This window comes from Marmota monax, unplaced genomic scaffold (assembly GCF_021218885.2).
Source record: "Marmota monax isolate L192 unplaced genomic scaffold, Marmota_monax_Labrador192_F-V1.1 WCK01_AAM20220418_F8-fsc00013, whole genome shotgun sequence".
Lineage (NCBI taxonomy): Eukaryota > Metazoa > Chordata > Mammalia > Rodentia > Sciuridae > Marmota > Marmota monax.
The window spans coordinates 1,058,589-1,081,530 of record NW_026692202.1 but is presented as its reverse complement, the minus strand read 5'-3'; the positions used below and the strand labels follow the sequence as shown (position 1 = coordinate 1,081,530).

At 42.2% G+C, this 22,942-nt stretch overlaps 1 protein-coding gene across 15 annotated transcripts in view; it reads left to right on the top strand.

The window, feature by feature from the left end:
* Nucleotides 1-22,942, top strand: part of Cep57l1 (centrosomal protein 57 like 1) — a 235,012-nt gene that overhangs the window by 171,127 nt on the left and 40,943 nt on the right. For 11 of the 15 annotated variants that reach the window (XR_009225682.1, XM_058575097.1, XM_058575096.1 and 8 more), the window contains 5 exons: nucleotides 819-868; nucleotides 1,214-1,390; nucleotides 9,864-9,981; nucleotides 11,204-11,369; nucleotides 15,653-15,791. Coding sequence is in view for 11 of the 15 variants with exons in the window: in XM_058575097.1 (XP_058431080.1) it covers nucleotides 819-868; nucleotides 1,214-1,390; nucleotides 9,864-9,981; nucleotides 11,204-11,369; nucleotides 15,653-15,791 (650 nt within the window). In the remaining 4 variants the exon portion in view is untranslated. Of the gene's footprint in view, nucleotides 1-818; nucleotides 869-1,213; nucleotides 1,391-9,863; nucleotides 9,982-11,203; nucleotides 11,370-15,652; nucleotides 15,792-22,942 lie in introns of those variants that run through there. The other 4 variants (XR_009225684.1, XR_009225683.1, XM_058575104.1 and 1 more) reach the window with 3 other exon arrangements.

The window sequence follows — 22,942 nt, the reverse complement described above, 5'->3', positions numbered from 1 at the left end:
TCTAGGCTTTGTCCTTACTTGTGACTAAAAAAAAAAAAAAAAAAAAAAAATTAAATTTGCCTAACCTACTTCTGCAAATGGGTATGATGAAGGCCAGACATTTTAACTACTGATGAATAATCATGGAGGCAAAGGGCCCCTTCTAATAAGCAATTCTCAAAAAATAGTGATAGAGTGAAAATATAACATTAACTATCCTTCAGCATTATCCAACACCCACAGATCAAAAATAATTTATGCAATATAATGATCAGTTAGTTTTGCTAGGATCTGGGATTTTAGCCTACTTGCATGTTCATAAGTTAGCCTGCTAGCAGAAGACACAAGACTTGCAGGTCAGAGGCAAAGAACTTTATTGCTTACAGCAGAGCAGGTAACATGAGTTCTATATTTGTGTCAGTTGTCTTTACCTCCCAAATCCCACAGGGACAACTAGGAGGAGCCTACACGTGCCCACTAGGTTTGTGTCATAGTTGAAAACACTAAGCTTGGGGAACCCACCTCTTTTATAGCAAGCTTGCTCATTTTCCTAGAAGGAGACATTAACTCATCCCTTAAGACGGCTCTCTGCAAACACAACCCTGAGAAATGATCCAGGTAGAATGATCAGGACCTTGCATTCTTGACATACTTAGAAATATGCGATAGAAGAGACACAGAGAAGAGGGTATCCCAATAAGCTTACCTCCAGAAAGAATGTCTCAGTTGTGTGGCCTTTTCCTGCTTAAAGTTGAAGTTTGTTTGTACACATGTACCAGGTTGGGTAGTGCTTATAGCCAACCATCTAATAGAAGAACTATCATTTTCTTTTACCACAGGATGAAATTGGAAAACTCAAGAGGGATGTTATAATTGAATATTGTCAAAAGTAAGTATTGTATATGTGATAACACACGCTGATTTGTTCTGAATGCAAGAATCAGTAAGTGGTATTATGCAGAAATTCAGACAAAAAGTGAGGTTGGTTTTGTTTAAATAAATCACATGGCTATTGGATAAAATCAAGTTAAACTGACCTCTCATATGCAAAGCACCAAGAGAACACTTTAAAGTACTTTGAAGAAGTTCATACCTCTGCTTTCAAGCAACACCACATGGAAATTTCTTTTTGACACAGATGCTCTATTCCTCCAGGGAAGTAGATGCTGAAACTTTGATGAGAAGGGAAACAACTTGGATTTTCCTTTGGGACATCATCTCTTCTGACTTTCAGGTTTAACCGCCACATGTCTCACTATGCTCTTCGGAGTCAGATCATGGCACACTGTAATAGCCTGAGAGCCCTCCTGGAGGATTTTCCTACTATCAGGGATACCTTTTTCATGGTGGGGCAACCACAAGAAAAGAAGGGATCAAGTGATTCCAAGGAGGGCCTCAAAGCTGACCCCAGGTATGTAAAATCAGAGACAAAGTAGAGTTTGTCTTTCTACTTCCAAGGCCCCACCTTTCTCCAGGAAGAGGTGTGTTTAGTATGAAAATATTTTGCTGCTATTGTTTGGATCTTAAGTGTGTTCCAAAGGTCCAAGTAATAAAGGCTTGCTCTCCAGTGTCGCGTGGGTCCTAGGCCATGGGGGTATGAGCCAAAATAACTGAGAAAAACAACTTAGAAGGAAAGACTCATTTTGACTCACAGTTTCTGAGGTTTCAGTTTATGATCAGCCGGCTTCAAGGTATAAACATCATGGCAGAAGGCACAGCAGAGGAAGGCTCTCGTCTCATGGCAGCTACGAAGCAGAGATAGAAAGAGGGAGGGAGGAAGGGGCTGGGGATAAGATAGTCTCTTCCAGGGCACATCCCCAGTGACCTGTTTTCTCCAACTCAGCTCTGTCTCCTACAGTTTCACAATCTCTCAGTAATGCCATCAAATTATCAGTTCATTAACAGATTAATCCAATAGTGAGGTTAAAGCCCTCAAGATCAATCACTTTCCAAGAGCTTCCCCTCTGAACCTTGCTACACTGGGGACAAGCCTTCAACATATGAGCCCTTGCAAATCCAAACTATAACAGGGATTTGCCCTTGAAAGGGATATGGAATCTTGATCTCTTCCTCTTTTTCTTTTGCTTCCTGGTCATTTCATGAGGTGAATAGTTTTGCTCCTCCAGGTGCTTCCAACAAGACTCACTGCCTCACCCAAATAATGGGGCCAACTGTTCATGGACCGAAACTTCTAGAACTGTTAAGCCCAAATAAACCTTTTCTATTTATAAGTTGTTTATCTTAGGTGTTTGCTAAGTAATGAAAATCTTACTGACACTTTTGCTCCTTTTACTGTACTTGACTTTGATAGTCTGGTCTAGAAGCACAAAAGAAAAAGTTTAGCACGCTGAGAAAAAAAGCATTTTTGTATTTGAATCCAAAAGAAGTTCATTGTTTATGAGCTGTTTGACTGCTTTTTTCATCAGTATAGTTTTGCTTTCTCCTGGGGAGCTCATTTTCGTTAGTCACAACCATTTACATAGCTAGCATGTAAAATAAGTCAACAAAAAAGTAAGTTTGATTTTGAGCTGTCTTAGATTCACATATTCTATAATAATAATATAATCATATAATAATAATCTAGAAGAAATACTCAGAAAAAACAATGATATGCCAGTGCCTTGCACAAATTAAGTGTCCTGTTTTCCTCTGGTGGGACAGACATACAGATACAGATGTAGATATAGGTATAATGACAGAGCACAGCTGCTTCATATATTCTTAAAAGGCTTTATCTGGTTTTCTGAAAGACTTTAACTCAGCCTGCTTAAGAGTTCACCCCCACCCCCTTCCTGGATGGAGGAGTTAGCATACCTGAGCAGTTAGTAACCTCATTTCCTTAAAAAAAAAAAAAAAAAGGGTGTGTGTGTGTGTGTGTGTTATATAGTATACAGTCTCCAAGGAGAAGTAAACACACCCTTATAGGGTGAGCTTAACCTCTGCTTCTGTTTCTGCTTCTGGAGTTTGAGAAACAGGAATACTAAAATATGATCATGGACTGGACAGATAGAAGGGATTTAAGAGATCGTTTGTATCAGATCACTCACTCACGCACTCATTCATTCATTCATTCATGCATGCATGTGCTATTCAACTATCATTTATTCCGTGTTTACTTAAATGCCAGGCACTGGCATTTACAGGATAAGTCATTGGTTCTGGCAATAAATTCCATCTAGTTGGGAAAAGCTGTGTAAACAAACAAGTAACTCCAGAGATAACACATTAGAGGTGTGTACAAAGACCTATGAGGGAATGTTTAACTACTCAGGGCCTCTGGAGGAATTCAAAGAGGAATGGACAGGAATGTTGGAGTTCCCCAAGAAAACGGAATGGTAACGGCTAGACTAGAATGAAAGATGTTGAAATCCTCAAGCTCTTGACTGACTGACAGCTGACCAGCCAAACAGTGGCCAGGTCCATCTCCATACTTATAAGGCGGATTAGTTTGTAGATAGCAGTGTTTTGTTCTATGAGCTCAGCCAATGCTTTCATTTGCATAGATTAACAGGATTTACCTAATGGAAGAATGCATTGGAGAGAACAGTGGGGCAAAGATGCTATTTTTCTAAAGGGTTTGCCTGAATATCTGCTGCTCAGTAAGGTTGAAAAGCATTTTTGTCATGCAAAGTGTCATAGATAAATCCTTTAAGTGTTCTTAATTCCATTATTTTGTTGCCCTCTTACCTCATTGACCATTTATAAAGTTAATCTACATTTGAGATCAAACTTTTAAAGTTCTTTCCAGAAATCTAATCTGCTGCATATGTGATTATGATGAAATGGGTTAGGAAGCCTATTTTTGTTTTTGATGTGTTTAATTTGCAGCAACCAAATAAGAAGGTCAGGATGCAAAGAGGAGGAAAAATCTAACTTTTAGATCTTGCTCTATTTCTTTATTGTTTCTTGTAGGAGACTATGTTTTCTAAAGATTAAGGGAAACAGTCATTTACTCTGGAGAGCCTTGGTCCCTGAATTATCTGGTTGGTTGATGTGTGATAACATCAGGGTAGAACCTTGGGCCAGGAAGGTGTGAGCAAAATGGGTGACCAGTGGATGAGCTGTGACTGGTAGACTGTTTCTCCACTGAATCCCCTCCTTTGCCTAAACTCTCTGGATATTAATATGTCTCTTTTAATATACTCATTTATGGGAATATTTATAGGAATATAGAGAAAGGAACTTCTTTCTTATGTGAAACTTTGGTAAAAGTACTATTGGATTCTTTCTAACTTCAAAGTCTGGTTCCATGCTCTGGGTACCTACTGATTTAAAAATAAATAAATAAATAAATAAACAAACAAATAAATGTATTGTGTAATTATAACAAAATACCTGAGGCAGTCTAAGTTTATTTTTTAAAGAAATTTATTTAGCTCAAGTTTTGGAGGGCACGACACCAACAGCACAGTTTTGGTGAGGGCCCTCTCGCAGCACCACATCATAGCAGGAGTACGTGTATGAGGAAGACCTTACATCAAAAAGCACAAAAGCAGCAGTGCTTGGTGGTGCATGCCTGTAATCCCAGCAGCTTGGGAGGCTGAGGCAGAAGGATCACAAGGTGGAGGCTAGCCTCAACAATTTAGCAAGACCCTATCTCAAGATAAAAGAAAAATAAAAAGATCTGGGAGTGTAGTTCAATGGTAGAGCACCCCAGGGTTAATCCCTAGTTCTCCACAATAGGAAATGAAGACAGAGAGAGACCTATAATCCCTTCAGAGGTGATACCTCCAGCAGACCTAAGGACTTCCCACTAAACATCACCTCCCAGTAGTACCGCCCTAAGGACCAGGCCTCCAACACATGAACCCTTAACCATATCCAAATCACAGCTGTGAGTCACAAGAAGGTGTCCTCGTAGAGAAAACCGCAGCCTGGAGTTACAATATTTGGATTTTCCCCTAGCTCAGTCATGTGTTGAACTGAGGTCTTAGGCAAATCACTTATACTCGAAACTTGGGACTTTGGTTTCTTTCAAGTGAGGACATTGAAGCAGCTCTCTGAAGTTAAACACATTAGGAATCTCAGTGCTATGGTATGTAAAGGATGATTTCAAGAAATAGGACTGCTGAGGAAAGACTTCCCAAAAGGGGCCAGTTTGTAAAGTGATAAATGGGATCATTACAGCGAAGTTAACTAGAAATAAGGCACAGAGTTGAGAGCAAGGGTCATGGAGGGAAAAGGCTCTCATCTCATTCACAGAATAACAGATTGGGCTACATTGAAGAAAAGTAAGTTTTATTTGAAATGTCAGTTCCAACAATTTAGTGGCCCTGCTGAGGATTCTGAGACATTTCATGTTTGTGAGAGTGTGGCGATTGATTGGCAATGTCTGCCAATCAAGGAAAGGGAGAAAGGTAGCCTTCCTGTATGTGTTTGCCATCCCTTGAAGAGCTCCAGAAGTTCTGTAGATTTAAAATGCTAAGATGAAACTTAATTCCTGGAAGATTATAATATACTGTAAATAGTTTAGCAGAGACTCTGCCCTAAACCAGAGCCCCTGTAGAGGAGGAGCCAGAGGGATCTTTGTTCTCAGAAGTCCCTGGAGGCTTCCTTTCCCTTCAAGACTCCAGAGGAGGCTAGAATCAGAGGACTAGGATGACTCTCAGACGCATTCCCAGGGGCATCAGCATTGGCTGCTAAAAGAGCAAAGGGAGCCCCCAGAGAGAACACTACCATTAATTGAACCCTTGCCATGTGACAAGCAGAGCCGCTGTCATCACATACAGCTACTTTGTGCAAATTAGAGGAAGACAACCCTTCCTCTGGGGGCAGGTGTAGCTCCACACAAGGGTGCAGAGCCTGGCAGGAAAGGTACAGGCTGGCTCTTGGCCACTGCTGGTTGCCTGGAGGCACAACACATGGCGATGTTGGTGCCAAGTGCTGTAGAACAATGTAATAGACAAGATCCTTGTCCAACAAGGGGAAAGAGACAGCAACAGTGCACTGCGATGAAGAACAGAATAAAGTAAATGTTTAATGAAAGCACCACCAGGAAACAGGATTATCAGAAGGATTGGGGAAACAGGATGGGAACTAGGAGAGCTTCAGGGAAGAGGGATGCTTAACCCAGGTCCTGAGGGATGATACGCTGGAAAAGCTGCATGGATAAAGGCACAGAAATGTGAGATGGTTTGTGGACCTCAGTGTAAGGACGGCGATGGGAAATGGGACAAGATCCAGAACACTGGTGTTTGTCCTTCAGGTCACAGTAAGAAGGGGAGCAAGATGATTATCAGTGGCACTACTTAGGAAGTTCCTGAAATTGGATTAACCGGGAGGCTTAGGAGGTGAAATCAGTGAGTCCAGGAGCCAGACTGATGAGGGAGGAAGGAGTCTAGCATTTCCTCCAGAGACTCTGGCTTGGGCAAATAAAAGGGTAGCAGTGCCATCATTGTTTAATAGGTACGGAGTTTCAATTTGGCAAGATTTTTGTTTTAAAGTTCTGGAGATGGATGTAGTATTGATGTGAATGTCCTTGGTACCATTGGACTATACACTCAAGAATGGAAAATGGTAAAATGGCATTATATGAATTTTACCACAATTTTCTTTAAATGGGAAGCAAAGGGCAGTGCTGAGATGTGGAAGAGATAATAAATCACAGCTCGGAAGCTTCAGCTGTCAGTTTCTTCTCCCAGGCTCCCAGGGGCTATCTCTTCTGGATGCTGTCTGCTCCTTGGTCTATTTCTGTTGTGCCAGGCTCTACCATCGTGTCATGTTTGCACGTCCAGCTGTCTCTGGAATGTAAGATCCTTGAGGTGGTCTTTCATTTTATGTCCCAGGTGTGCCTCTCTGACTTTGACCCTGATGCAAAGGGAGGATGGGGGGTTGGGGAGGGGATGGGTCAGAAAGGAGTGAAGGGAGTTCTAGCTAGTGGCCTTTAGTTCAATCGCGAAATACCAAACTATGTCATCACTTACTGGTAGGAACTGGTTATGGGGCTGAAAGAAGACTTGGAATTATTGAACAAGGAAATTGGCATGACAACTGATCAAAGGAAAAAAAAAAAAAAGGTTTGTCCCAGGGTGACATAGCTCAAGCTGGAAATCATTTTCTTGTTGGTGCTTCTAAATAATTAGTAGTGTGATTTCCTCCAGCTGTGCTTAGCAGTGTGCAAGTAGAGGCAGAAAGCTGAGGAGTTGGAAGGACCCACAGTTGGGGCTTTGCTAGGTAGATGGGGTACGAGGACAAAGAAATAGAGAATCAAAGGTGCAGGCAAGAGAGTAGTTCATGTAGTTCATGGACAGTCAGATCCAGTCTGGGAAGGGAAGGGATTGAAGTCAGAAAAGAACTGACAACAGGAAAGGGAGGCCAGAGGACTGGGTGATGTCAAGGAGCATATTTTATGGGGACAAGCAGATTTAATGGCACTGTATGAGGGAGAACGCTGGAAACGAAAGCTAAGGCTTTGGAAGTGAAATGGCTCCAGGTGATGATAAAGTCTAGGATGTGGCCCAGGAGTGGACAGCTGAGAGTAACTAAAGGTAATAGGGGACCATGTTGAGCAGGCCAGGTAGTCCATGGGCCATCCACAAGAGGGAGGGGAAAGGCTCCCTGTGGGTCTGAGAGTCAGGCTACTTTCCCTGTACCAACCTCCTGAATCTTCTGCCATCTGCACTCTACTCACTCTCCCCCACAGTCCTGAGCAATTTCAATCACTCTGCTGACAGTAGCTAAGGTCCATTTGCCAATGACTTCTGAATCCCCACAGCTCCAGAGCTTCAACTGGCTTCGCCTTAGCTGGTAGTGCCTCAGACCAGCTCAGTCAAGAAAGGCAAGAACTGAGCTCCTCGCCTCTTCTGCCCCAATCCTGTGTCCACTGTGTTAAAGGACCACACAATTTCTAACCCCCATCCCCAAAGCCAGAGTCAGGGCATCGTTTGTAGATTCTTGCTTTTCCTTATTCCTTAGACCCTAGTGATCCCATTACTTAAGCCTCTTTCACATTTGTACTTAATTTCCATTCCATATCCATTGTCCATAGTCAGACTCAATGAGAGGGTCTCACCTTCTAGCGAGCACCTTGGAAATTGTAGGGACATTTGTTGCCTTGTCTGATAATTGCCTATGAGGAATAAAATTACTTCTGGGTCTCTTGGAGATATTCAGATGATCCTTCTCACTTATTGAAGCAAAATGTAGCTCATTTTAACTAAGCGCTGAATATTTTCAGTTTCAAATGTTCTGAAGATGAGAGTTGTTAGATCATTAAAACTCATCCTGAAACAAAGCATTGGCCTTATGTCTACCTTTCAAGTCTCAGGATTTTAATCAGTTAACTCTCAGCTCAGGAATAAAGAACAGTCTTAGTTTGGAGAATTCCTTTTCTCAATAATGACATTCAGATTATTCCAGTCTTGGAACAAATTAAATCTAGCTTAATCCAAAAGAAACATTGAATATCGAAATTAAGAAGCCCAAAGGTCTGAGTCTCAGCCCAGGGGCCTGCGGGCCTTGGGCTGGCTGCTGCAACGCAGAAGTGTGACTGGACTCAGTCTGTGGCCTTGCATCACCTTGCATCTCTGGAGCTGAGGGCCCTGCACCAAGTGCTCATCGTTATTCCCTGCCACGTCCACTGCTGACCCCAGACGCCCTGGGTGGGGGCGGTGTGGGAGGGAGGGCCTCCACCCTCACTGCACACTGCCTCAGCTGCTTGTCTCTGAGGTGGCACTGGTCTCTGGTCCTCCTGCATACTCCTCAATTCTAGGCCATCCTCTCAATGCGTTCAGGTCCCTAGTTCCTAACCAATTTCTCTGAGAGCTCCATGTGCGTCCCTTGGCCCGTCCACCCCTGGCCACAGATGCCAGACACCCCCCACATTAGCATAATAACAACAAACTTTGTAAAGCACCACTACCTCTTTTTTTTTTTTTTTTTTTAGTACCAGGGATTGCACCCAGGGGTGCTTACTTAACCAATGAGCCACATCCCCCGCCCTATTTATTTTTTGTTTAGACTTGATGGCACCAGAGCCATTCAAGTGGGCTTATCAGGGCTGCCTCACTTCTGAGATGACACGAAAACCAGGTCAGGAGACCACCTCCATCCTGGGGCTGTGGTATACAGTTCAAGAGCTTTCATCTGCATGGAAGTCGTAAGACAGGCAAAACCTAGCAAAATATCTCTTACTGGTGTGTCCATTTATGGTGAAACTACAAAGAACAGCAAGGCATTCACTAATGTTCATGTCAGGTGGTTGCTCTGGGGACCAGCAGGGAGGTATTCAAGGATGCTGGGCTTGTGTGAATCCCTAAGCCAGACATAGATGGATGGTGTGTTTGTGTGTAGGCCTGCAATGCTATAGAGACAGCAAAACTGCTGCCTAACAAGTGCTCAGTAGTTAGAGGAGAGCAGAGAAAGAAGAAAAGAAGACCAGACGCTGGGGAACCTGGCAAGAAACATGATGGACAGATGTGCACTTAAATCCTAACTCCATCTCTTAGGAGCTGGGTAGGCAGGACCTCCCTAACCTCTCAAAGCCTCAATTTCCTCAGCTGTGAAATAGGAACAAAAATAGATCCATTGTAAGGTTGTCAGAAGCATCAAGTGACACAAAATGCGTTACACCCAGGATGGTGCCTGCGGTCTGATGCCTGCCCTTCCTTTCTTTTCTTACCACACCTTTCCCGCCCTCCATACCCACACCTTCCTCCCACACAGCTCAGGCTAAAATCAGCCCAACTGCTCCTCTTCTGTTGAGTTGTTTATAAATAACTCTGGCCACTTGGGAGCCATGGAAAAGGAGTCTGCTGCCTCCGGCTTGGACGCTGGGCCTGTGGTGACAGTCATGTGTGGTCTGTAGCTGATGGTCTGAACAGTTCAGGGTGCCTCTGGGTTAGAGGGAAATGCTCTGCTTCTGCTGATTTCTTCTAATGCCACAGGAGTTCTCAGCCTCGGCCTCCATATTTGCTGTCAGCGGATGGAAAAGTCCTCCTCAATTTATGGTACATCCCCCATCCTTCCGAAGTGCTGGTTATGTTCAAAACTCTGCCAGAAAAGGTTTGTATTATTTCGTGCACCAGAATGGAAACTGGCTATTTTTTTTTTTATGTCTCGTGTGAAGCACATTAATTGGAGAGAACATTTCTTGTTTTTTTCAAAGACTTCTAATAGAAATTTTTTCACGACTAATACTTCTGACTACTTTATTTTAGTTTTTCTTGAACCTTTTTATTTCATGAATTCTCTTTAGCCCTGGTCATTAATGAATATTAATTCAGGTTTCTGACATTCCTTATTAATCTTCAATTTCCTCCCAAATCCTTGAGTAAAACCCCACCTTTATGCCCTGAAGCTAATGAAAGGTTGGGTTCACACAGTAACTCAGCTGCTTACTGTTTTTTGAGGGGTTGTTCTATACACCTCACTTACTGATAAGATAATAATATTGGTAATCATATAAAAATGAAGTAAATATAGAAACACATAAAACATGTAAGCATTTGCCAAATAAAAGTGCAGTGATGGAAATGGCATGTCAGAAATATTCTGATTTTTCTTTGTAAGTGAAACCCTGTTTAGAGAAAAGATCTATGTTTTGCTTACAGGTATTCACTCAGGACAATGTTATGAGTTTGTTTGTGAGCCTTATAATTCATTGATGGTCATTCAAATACATTTTGATGTATTCATGGCCACCAGTAACATTAAACAAAAAGAAACAAATTTCTTTAACCCCTCACAGGAGGGCCCTTGTCCCAAAACATATAATCCTGGCTTATGAATAGATTTATTGTTTTCTTTCTCAGATATTATCCTGTGTTCACTGTGAAAATGTTTATTTAAATGCAGTGGGCCTTCTGGACCACAGGTTCTGTATCTGTGGATTCAAAAATTCAACCAAGAACTAATAAAAAATATTCTTGTTCATGTGTACTAAAACATATAGTTTTTCTTTCTTGTCCTGATTCCCTGGATGACACAGCATAACTACTTACATAGCATTTAGATTGTATTAGGTACTATAAGTACTCTAGAGATGATTTAGAATTTATGGGAGCATGTACTTGGGTTATATGTGAATACTGCTCCATTTTTATAAGGAACTTGAGCATCTGCACATTATGGTACCCACAGGGGCCCTAGAATCAATCCCCTGTGGATTCTGGGGGTTGACTGCATGCATCTCGTTTAAAGATACTGTTCCCATCATACTCAAATATTTTATATGCCTCTTAGAAACTTCCTGAAACTTCTTTTCTTGTGCTGATTTTCCCCACAGGAAGCTTTTAGAGCCTTAACACTAACACTACAGTTGATGGCTTCCTTCCATGACATTGTGGCCTACCTTTTCAGTTTTGTTCAACTCGGCAATTGTCCAGCAGGCTTTGAATTTCCTGTAAGCCCTGATCCTTTGAGGGGAGACTGGGGAGGAACAGAGAACATTGGTAAGTGATAAATGATGGTTAAAATCACCTTCAATATTCAGTTGGAATTCTGCAATGCTCTTAATACTTGGAAAGATAGAACTATAACATTTTTCTCACAAACAGCAATGATAAGAAAGGGCAAAGGAAAAGTCCCCTTATATACTGTCTCCACACTCACATTCACCTGATGAAGCCCACATCTATGGGCTAAGCCATAGAGCATACAAAGTCAGGAGGTGGCTCAGGTTTGCACCCTGCCTCTGCTAATGATTACTTTACTCCCTGGGTCTCTGTTTATCCATCTATAAGATGGAGTGATAATGCCTGTCTCATAGAGATATTCTCTGGATTGAAGTCTATAACATTCTAGAAGGATATATAAGGTTGTAGTAAAGATGAGTTTTGTCTCATTCTCTTTTCCTTCCTGTTCTTTGTGAACTCACAGTGTAAGGTCAGAGCCAAGCACTCATCGTTAAGAAGCTTGCTGACAGCCCCAGATAGTGAACAACCACCTGATAGTTCTGTGATAAGAATGATTGAGGCTTCAGTGTCATATGTCCTGCTAATCAGTGAACTCTAACTCCGCACCAGGTTATAAAATGTAGTATCTTACTAGGATGTTAAGATATTACAAAATAGCATCTTGTAAGTGGTGTTTACCAGAAGCAGAGAAATATTAATCAATTAACAGCAGAATACTATTACATAGTATAGGTAGAGAAAGGCCTAAGAAATGAGGTAATAGGCCTATTTAAACCTAGTGGTTTTAAAACAAGTGTAATATAATCTGATTTTATTCCCCTTTGTGCAACACAAGAAAATATGGTCAACCATGGAGCTGGTGGCTGGTGGATCTGCATTGTGCTAACAGACAACAGACTTTGTAAACATTGTCACGTGGGACACAGAGAAGGACATGAGTGGTGACCTGGGAAGAAGATGGACACCCATCTGAGGAGAGGCAGCAAGAAGAGGGGTGGCGAACAAGGGTGGCGTTGGTGTCACCTCAGCAGAAGACACAGAATTGTTGCAGACTGATAAGCTCTCAAAAGAACTAGCAAGTCTTCGAGATAAGCATCAAAAGATTAGAAAGTTTCCAAAGCACTCCAGATCTTTTCCTACTACTGTGGTTCTGTTACCCTCGTAGGGACTTTCTGGGAGGCTGTGTGTGCTGGGCCTCCCATAAGGGGTAGGAGAAAGGAAGTGGGCCAAAAAAAAAAAAAAAAAAAAAAAAAAAAAAAAAAAGTCCTTCCTGCCCTGCAGATGGGGAGGCCATGATTACATGGAGATAAGATAGAAGCAGAGAGAGCCAGGACCTTGTTTCCAAGTGAAGTCCCAGCACAGGAAGTCCTCGAGCAGCTGGGAGCAAGGAGTACCCAAGCAGATCCTGTAGGAAGATGATCTGGGGGCCTTTGTCCCAACCTGTGGAGGAGTTGACATGGATCAGAGGAGAAAATAGGAGGGACAGTCCCAGCAAGAGAAGGAAAGGACTCAAGCCAAGGTTGCAGGCAGGACTGCTCATGGCCAGTCCAGAGAAGTGAGCCTTCTGGGCCACCAGTATCCAGTGTTTGGACTTCAGGATGAGGGAGATTGTTCTCTTGTGCTGACATGCTGTAAACCTGGAAATCATGGAGATATGTGGGGCTCAGGCTCTGCAAGATGTGCAATTAGAGATGCGCACCTTGGCATGTTCAAAGTAAAAGTGTTCGTGCTCCAGGAAAAACGTTCAAAGTTGTGCATGCTCTGATTTGCTAAAAATAGATAAAGTGCATATTGAATTGAATGAGAGAGACAGAGAGAGACAGAGAGAGACAGAGAGAGACAGAGAGAGAGAGATCCCATACCAAGATAATCATCTTTTTAAAAAGGCTGAGCTAATTAGTTCCTGGCCTGATTCCCAGAGGAGGCAGGGAGAATGAAGGTAAAAGATGAAGTGAGAATCTGTTCCTTTTCAGAGCTATTTGGAGGTAGATAAAATGACTTTTGTGGACATGAATGCTTTAAAATATTTCTTAAAGGGATATTCAGGATTTTATCTTTTGGTCCTCTGAAAGAAGCAACTTTTAGATGCTGTAGACCACTGTGGATCCTGCCAAATTCTCTCCTTCGCTGAAAGCCAGCAACTCCTTTTGGAGTCAGTGTGAAACAGGATATAATCAGAATGTGGGAGTTGACACTGAGATTTCTTTGTAAAGGATTAGGAGGCCAATTAGAGCCCACATATGACACACTGAATTTAGGATTTCAGGAACTCTCAAGATAAACCAGGAACAAAGAACACTGGACTCTGAGTCTTCATGGAGTGACAGGGATACTGCGATTGCCCAGGCTGGCTTCAAACTTTCGATCCTCCTGCCTCAGCCTCCTGAGTTGCAGGGATTACAGGTGTGCACCACTACACCTGGCTCAGAGTGAATATTTTAAAATCAGTAAATAACAAAGGAAAGGTAGTTCCCACCTCCGCAATTGTATTTTAATGATAATTCCACATATCAGCTAAAAAAACAAAGCAAGTTTTTATAACTATTTTGCTGAGAAGTGATCACATGCAAAAGGGTATAAACAGCACAATAGTGGAAATGGTAAGAGGAAAATCACCTATCATCCATCCAATCTCACAAGCAAAATATTTTTATTTCTCTTCACTCCCACCTAGCCCTTGCTCAAATATATTTTACATTTACATATTATAGCATTTTAAAGCATGTTTAATTTTATATTCTTCTTTCCTCAATGTCACTCTAGAGGATTATAACTGTTTCCCCCTGGTCACCATTTAGCCTGACAAGAGTATATATTTCTTATAAACCAAACACACTAGGCCCTGAGCAAATGAGGCTCACCTCAACAGTGACCACCAGGAGTGGGTCAACAAATGACCTCCCCTCCTCCCACCAACTCCCACAAAAGTTCTTGCATAATTTTCTCTAATGCCACTCTTCTTCTGGTAGACATTTCTATTCAGCCCAATAGGACCATCAGATTTAGAGGAATCATAAGAAAAATCTGATGCTTGGATTCAATTATTTGGTGGCTGAAAAAAAAAAAAACAACCCTAAAATCATTTTTCTGTTGTGTGTAAAATACCAAATGGATATGAAATCTATAGTGCTCATCTTTTCCTACAGCCAAGAGAATGCATTGCAAGTATCAATGACAGTTCTCAGCCCTGGATCTCCCCAGATTGAGCCATCATAGAGAGCTTCCTCACACTCTTCCACTTTCCTAGTGGGTAAAAGCAGGAGGAGGCCCAGTACCCATCAGGTTAGGAACATGGCGGCTTGGGTCTGGATGAGCTGCCAAGGTAGGGCAACTCCAGCAGGGCCCTGTGGGTCTTCCCTGTTATTCCTGCTTTCAGCTGCCTACTGAGGGATAGTGATCAATTTCCTCAGTCCTTCTTCCCATTACAGGGATGTCCTGTCAGGGTAGAGAACTATCACTGTCCTCACAGGGAGTTGATGGCATTTTATATCAACTGACATTCTGGTAGCCCTGCAAGTGTGGACCCCCCAAAGAGCTCATTATTTTTTGCTGTGTTCTCCCATTCTGTCTGATCAGCTCTTTCCCTGTGCCAATGTCAGAAATCCCCGGATGCAGGCCAGGTTCCTCACTTGGCACTGAGTGCTCCAAAGGGCCCTTAAGCTAAACTTCCATCTAAAATATATATGGACGTATTTATATGGAACCTACTCTTGTAGTAGCCAAGTAGAGGTCTTCCACACCTATTCCTAAAATGGCTAGAATCCCCTAGAAAGGTATGTATGTGTGTCTGTATATATGTATATACATTTATATGTATATATATGCATATTTTTCTTTCTTGCTTTGAACGGTTTTGAGTCTTTTTTTAGTCAATGAGCTAGTGACTGAGAAGGCTGATTTGGATGAAATGGCAATGAAAATAAGAGCTAGTTTATAATTTATAATAATTTCAAGTTCCTGATGGATATACTGAGGACTATACTTTCCCATTGCTTGTAATTTCTCTTTTTCATTCTATTTTGAGACCATAGGCTAGTAAGTTTTAAACTTTCTTTCAACAGCACGTTCTTACTGTGCTAAAAAGCAAAGCAAGTTTTTATCTTTCTAAGGGAGGAAGGAAGGAAGGAAAGATAAAGGAGACCTTAGGTTCTGGAGCACAATGCTTTGCTGACCTTGCAAAACATATAATTAGTACATCCACCAACAAAGAAAGGGAAGGCTGTTCAGGTGACAGGTTAACTTTGAGGAGTAGAATGAAGGTTCCCTAGGTTAGCAATGGTAGCCTATATTTCATACTGACTCAAACGTCCATCATCTAGGGTCTGAGCTTCAAGAGCTGCAGAAAATGCTTGACAGCCTCAAGAGCCCCCAGGACCCGACCCAGGTGGCCCAGGCCCTCCTCCTCCGCAGGGATGTTATGTTTCTGCAATTCGATGCTGCAGTGAGGCATGTCATCCGGTAAGGGCTGGAGGGCTATTCTTGCCTAGTAACTTCAGCTGGGCAGGTGTTTGCCCAGTGACCATCTAGGGAGGACTCACTTGGCAAGATTAGATAATGAGCTTAAAATAGCCTGGGGTGCAACCAGATCCAGAATGCTTGCTACAAAACATGTCCTGCTGTGAAGGCTGTCCCTGCAGCAGAATGTGTTCTAATTTTCTCCTCCTCCTCCCCCTCCCCCTCCTCCTCCTCCTTTATACCAGGAATTGAACCACCAAGCCACATCCCAGCCCTTTTTAAAATATTTTTTTTATTAGAGACAAGGTCTCACTGAGTTACTTAGGGACTTGCTAAGTTGCTGAGGCTGGGTTTGAACTCACAATCCTCCTGCCTCAGCCCCCTGAGTTTCTGGGATTACAGGTGTGCGCCACCATGCCAGGCTTAATATTCTTTTTTTTTTCCTTTGTTCTTTTTAGATATATATGACTGTAGAATTTATTTTGACATATTATACATACATGAAGTATACTTCATTCAAATTCTTATAGTTGTACATGATGTGGAGTTTCAGTGGTGTTGTATTTTGATTTTATTAAACTTAATTCCAAAGCAGTTTATTTAACAACTCCTGCTTTCACTGTTCAGGTTGCTTTATTGGGAGTAAAATTTTTATACTTCTGAAGATTATTTCTAAGAGTCTTATTAGTTTTTCCGACTTTTATTTACCTTTCAAATGGACAGAATTTTCACTGCACTTCTGAAGTTAATGGAATTGGCTAATGGAATTAAATTTATAAATAAATAAATCTACTTCTGTTCTTGTAGTAACTGTTCTGTTAAATACTCTGAATTTTTTTAAAAAAGAATGTTTTATATGTTTCCTTAATCATAATTCTGATGAACTTTGGATTGAGTTTAGATTAAGATTTACAATGTTTTTAGGTTAAATTTTATATGGGAGGGGAAGAGATTCAGACCTGAGCATTTCTGCTCATTCTTTCTTTCTTTTCTTTTCTTCTTTTTTTTAAAAATATTTTTTTAGTTGTTAATAGACCTTTATTTCATTTAAATTTGTGGTGCTGAGAATTGAACCCAGTGCCTCACACATGCCAGGCAAGTGTGCTACCGCTGAGCCACTGCCCCAGCCCTCTGCTTATTCTTAAATCGTCAAAATGTATTAACTTCTTTTGATTAATTCCCCCATGTGAGTATTGAGGGGCTCTGCCCATGGATTACAACTGTTTCCCATCATTAGCATTGGGCATCCATCAAGAATGGAAATGTGACAATTGTACTGAATGAACTATATTTTTTCTGCTTTTTTTTTTTTAACTCTGTCAGAGAATTTGTATTTAGGATGTAAATTCAGCAGGACCAAAAAAAAAAAAATCATATGAATTTCTCCATATTAACAAACAGCTCCTAAGGTGCAGCTTAGTGAAGCAGGTAGACTTCACTAAAGGAGAGCCCATTCCATAGGCCAAGGTCAACCTTTGTAAGGGATTTAGTTATGGTGAAGAAACAGAAATACCACCCACCCCCCAGAAGTCCTGCTTGGGTTCTAGCCTCAGAGGATTCAGTCTGGTCCTCTTTTCCCAAGGAGCCATTCTGTCCCGTGCCATTGCTTTGCCAGGGCTTGCTCTGTCCTGGCACACTCCTTCCACAGAAATGGAGGGCACTGGGTCCTGTATCTTTTTTCAGCATCTTTCAGAGGGAACCACCCAGGAGGCATATATACCCCTGTGGGCCCTTCATTTGTTGCATTTCCCTGACCTCCTTCTTTAGAGCTCTTGGGGTTGTGTTTGGAATTGCACAGCCAGGAAGCAGCAGGTGACAATTAGAACCTTAGGGTGTTTCCCTCCAAAGCCTGAGAACTAAGCTGGATTCTGAGCAGCGGCCTGAGTAGAAAAGGGGACTCCCAAAAGAAGGCAGGAAACAGAAGAGAAAGAAAAGCAGAAAGATAAATGTCATCACTCTGGGTCGTTTTACTTGCACTGATCCTGCAAACAAGGGAAAGTCCTTAAATAATCAAAAGAGATTAGAAGTTTGGGGAAGTTCCCTGGCCCTCCCCAGAGCTCAGCAAGACTGAGCAAATAAGACTGTTTGCCTGAGGAACTTTCTGCCTATGTAAGCTGACATCTTTAGAGTTTTAAAAGAACTGAACTCTTACCTGGAATGAGAACAACACATGCTTCCATGGATTGGGGGGGAGAGGAAAGAGGATATGACTCAAGGACAACAGCCCTGTAGAGTCACCAAAAATCTGACTCTCATTTCTCTCAACTCTATTGAGTTGCCCAATGGACACGTGTTTCTAAGCACAAAACACTTCACACTTCCCCTGTGGACCTGCTGTCTGCCAGCTTGGGCAAAGGTCTGATGAAAATTCATCCTATCCACTAATGGGTTGGAATCCCACTGTCCAGGGCTTATCACTGACCTCTGAGCATGACCACCAACCTGCAGGGGTATTTATTAGCTAATTCAAGAAATGCCTGAGGGTTGAGCTTATCTGTGATGCCAGGTGAAACAATCATTCTTGTTGAAGGGAAATGCTAGGATAGTGCTGCAGTTCTAACCAGTCTCTTTTGTTTACGTCAGGAATTGGCAAACCAGTGCCATAGTTTCCTGCCTGTTTTTGCATGGCCTGTAGGTTAAAGATGGCTTTGGCATGTTTAAATGGTTGGAAAAAAATAAGTAAGAAAATAATATTTATGATACATGAAAATTATATGGATTTCATACACCATGTCCATATGTGAATTTTTACTGGAATAAAGCCATGCCCATTTATCTGTGGGTTGTCTCTACTTTGCCACTACAATCACAGAGTTGAATAGTTGCGGTGAAGACCATAGGGTCCACCACAAAGCCAAAAGTATTTATTATTTGGACCTTTGAACAAAAATTTGCCATTCTCTGATTTAAAGGATGGAATTCCTTTGCAATTCAGGAATAGAGGGAGGATAAAAATTCCTTCATAGTTACCCATAGAACAGAATTAAATATGTGGCATGGAAAGTGCCTCTGGTCAGAATGTACTGCTGATGTTCTGAGTGATTAGGGGAAGAAGGAAAAACTGAAGAAACCCTGAAGGCGTTCTCACTTCCTGTAGCAAGCCGGCTCTGGAGGGCCTCAAGGGCAAGCCACAGAGTAGCACAAGCCTCTCAGTCCTGGACTGTTGGCTGGTTTCTCTTGATTTTAAAATTTATTCTTATTTTCATGCTTGCTTAGTTGAAAATGTCTCTAAACACTTAGGATGCTAAATTGTGTCTCTGGGTCATCTGGGAGTTTCTGGGAGACATGCAGAAGGCCTCGTGGGAGCTAGGTCTAGCTCTTGGCCTTGGCCACAGTCTCCAATATCTAAGAACCAAAGAGCCATAACTTTTCCTGGCTTTCTCAGCACCATTCTGCAGGTTGTGCTGTATCTTTGCCTCCAGGAAAACTCCAGAATGTACCCCTTGAGTTAGCTGTTCCTATGGCCTGAACCAGCCTGCCTGAGATCACACTGTGGAGGGCTGTCACACAGGAGCCAGTTGGTAGTTGTCCCTCTACTGCTTAGGGACAGTATGGGGAATTTAGGTATTTTAGTGAGTTGTGGGGAAACCTGGCTTTACTAAAGCCTGGTTGTGGCAGGTGCACAAGCAGAAAGCCAGCCCTTCATTCCTATGGCTTCCCATAGCATCCTGGGTGCTGCCGCCAAACTGCATTGGTTAGACCCCACCCACAGAAGATGCGGGTCAAGGTTCACCAACTGAGGGTCTTAGTGGGTTATCACATTGTCTTATGAGCATTATCATTTTTTTTTCCAAGGAAAAAGACATATTTACCTAAAACTTCTGTGGGTAAAGAAAATGTCACGATCTTTTTATTTTATTTATTTTTAACTGGAATCATAAGAACATCATGAGATAAGGGAATGCAAGGACTTGGATTTAGTTTAGTTACTACTGTGTGCCAATCTTGTACAAATGAATTATTTTATCTGTTTTTACAGATGAGGAGATAGAAATTCAGAAAAGTTGCCTAACTTGCCAAGGGTCACACACACAGCTTGTTGTGGTCGAATTTGTATTCTTGTAGTCTGTGTGACTCCATAGCCCTGTGTCTTCCTTCATATCATATTTCTTTATCCCTTCCTGCAGCTCAGAGCTTGGGCTGGAGATTGACATAAATTGACTTAAAAGTAGGAAAATACTTAATAGATGTTTGGTGGAAAACCTTTCAATAGAGAGGGAAGACAACAAAAAGGATCTAGTACTAAAGATGTTGAGTATCATCTTGCTATTCCTTTATGTAGCATCACATTGTACAGTTCTCAAATAAGCAGTTCTAGTAGAGTGGGGGTGAATCTTAGGAAGGATCATGATAAGAATTGAGAGAGCAAGGAAGCATAACTCACTATTTGATCAATGGTGTGGCCTATAATCTGGCTTGAGTCTTTCTAGAGAGTGCATCAGACTTGATTCAGTAGCTCAGAATAACAGTCACACTCATATCTGAACTGTATTGATAGTTTTTTCTAATAATCTCCAAGTATCTATGTGTTAATAGACCTAATGTATTAGTTCATTTTTTATTGCTGTATTGAAATACCCTAGGTTAGATATTTTATAAAGAAAAAAAGGTTTATGTAGCTTATAGTACTGGAGGTTCAAGGGCATGACATCAGCTTCTTCTTGGTTTTGGTGAAGCCCTTGTTGTGCATGGTATCACAGTGGCAGGAGAGATCACATCACTAGACAGGAAGTCAGAGAAAAAGTATGTTAATGCCTTCAGAAGACACACCACAATGACCTATTGACCTCCCACTAGGCCCACTTCTCAAAGGTCCTACCATCTCTTTTCATTGCCACACTGGGGCCCAAACTTCCAACACTGAAACTTTTGGGGACACAGTTAAACCAAATCCAAACCATTTCAGCTCATATGAGCACAAAGCTGTGCCTGAGGCTCTAGATTTCTGCCGAGAATCGTGATCACTTCTGGCAATTGTTCATTTAAAAGTTCTGAACAAATTTGCTAGGATAAGAGAGCACGTCAAAGAGTGAGCAAGTAAGATGTGAACAGAGGACCCAGAGGAAGCTGGGACAGAGAGAAGGCTGTGGATTGGTGGCAGAGATGGACAGGAATGACATGAGAGGAGCCATGTGGGGAGAGGCTGGGCCAGGATGCTCTACTTCTGTGCTCTTGATGTGAGCCTGTTTCTGTTAGAATGTTCTGCTTTTGGACGCCATCATTTTAAGCAAGCACACACACCGAGAGGTGTGAGTATACAAAAGGTGTTGGGAATTTAGAGGGTGGTCACAAGCAGCTCTGCCTCACTGGGTTCTATTGGGCTGGAAGGTCAGAGCCTGTGTGGGACTCTTGCTTACATCTCAAACAGTCTCCAGCACAGCACCTTGACACCAGGTGCTTGATAGACCAGTCACATGGGTGTTGAGTAAATCATGGGTTCCTCAGCAGGGCCCATTGAGTACCTTGAGAAAAGAAGCAGAAGAAAATGTTTATATATCCTTTGGGCAACTCCAAGGTCCATCTCTGAGTTATTGTGATAAATCAGTAGGTTTAGGGCCGGGGATGTAGTTCAGTGGCAAAGTACATGAACTGCACACAGCCTTCGCAGGGATAAGGCTGTGGCAGTTCAATCCTTAGCAAACCTCCCCCCAAAAATCACAAATCAGTAGTTTTATCCATTGTCTCAATACTCAGATATTTATTATTAATACTCATTAACATATAAAAAGAGTTTTTACACTAGTGTGATTGTTTAGTGTGCAAATAAAGAGCTCCTTTCATTTGCCTTTGAAGTCTCTACTTCTGCTGATGGCAAAAATATTAAACTTGTCAGTACCATGTCATTGAGTCATGGTTGAAAATTAAAAGTGGCCATCTTGAGATTTAAAATCAGTTGATTCAAAGTTCTTCCCCTCCTCTTTTGTTTTAATGGCTCCTACTCACCTGTTGATGAGGGAAGCTTCTTCCCTGTGGTGATGGCCAAACAGGAGATACCCAAGAGTGGGCAGGGGAGATGGATGGAAGTTTATCAGGCATGTGTACCCACAGCCCAGGAACAGAAGCCCTGTAGGCCACACAGGGCCACAGAGTGAATGGGCAGGGCCTGTGGGAGGCAGGCTCTGGAGCTCCCAGAGGGTGTGGTGCTCCCTGGTTCCCGCAGGAGGCTTTGATTGGTTTGTTTGAGTAATTCCACACGCTGGCAGGAAACTGAAACTGCTACTCGGGGGGATAAGCAGGAGGTGCACCTGGTGCCTTTGATAAGGAGGTTATTTGACAAGGGGGACTTTCTGCTGGGAGCAGAATGGGAGGGGACCTTGTGGTTAGGCCATTTGAGGCCCTTCTGATTTGCCAGATGTCAAGGCAGCACGTAATATTGGACCTTAATTATAGGCTGCCTCACACCACACCTCTCCTTCTTCATTTCCCCTAAAAAAAGGTGATCTGAGTTCTTGGGGCTGCTTATAAGTCATCCTGGCAGTTGGGGAGAAGGAGCTACCTCGCCCATCTCTGTGTGTGTTAGCTGGTCTGCTCTCAGACTCTTCTGTTGGCCTACTACTCAGCGTTCTTCCTGGACACCCATTATGGGGGGCTCAGGCACTCCCAAGTTCTTTCCCCCGCACTCCGAGGGTCTGTAGTCTCTAGAGACCACCTCACTTCCATCAGCACTGACACCTCCCTGGGGAATTGCTAATCTCCTTTTTTTTTTTTTTTTTTTTTGGTGTTTGCTGTCTGTGAGACTTGGGCCATGCTCATGGAGGATCCAGGCAATAGGTCCTTTGTGCTCTGGGGTACCCTCCCCCAGCCCACCCTGAGTCAGCACTTTTCTTAGGCATCCACTAGAACTCTAGAAACAGTCTTTTCTTCCTTGCTAAACTCTTATTTCCTTTTGGGCAAGAAAATAATCCTAATTTATCATGCATACTTCCTTACTTTATTTGATTTACACTTATGGTATAAATTTCATGCTCTTGGCTCCAGGGTTTGTGGTTCTTGATACACAAAACCAAGTTTTGTCTAAAACAAAACAAAAACTTTTCTCTCCATAACCCCTGACTTTGATTACTTGGTTTAAAATTTGATTTTACATATCAAGAACTGTTGTCTCAGCTATTGGTCTTAAAATAGTTTAACAAACACACTGATATTTTTGTTCT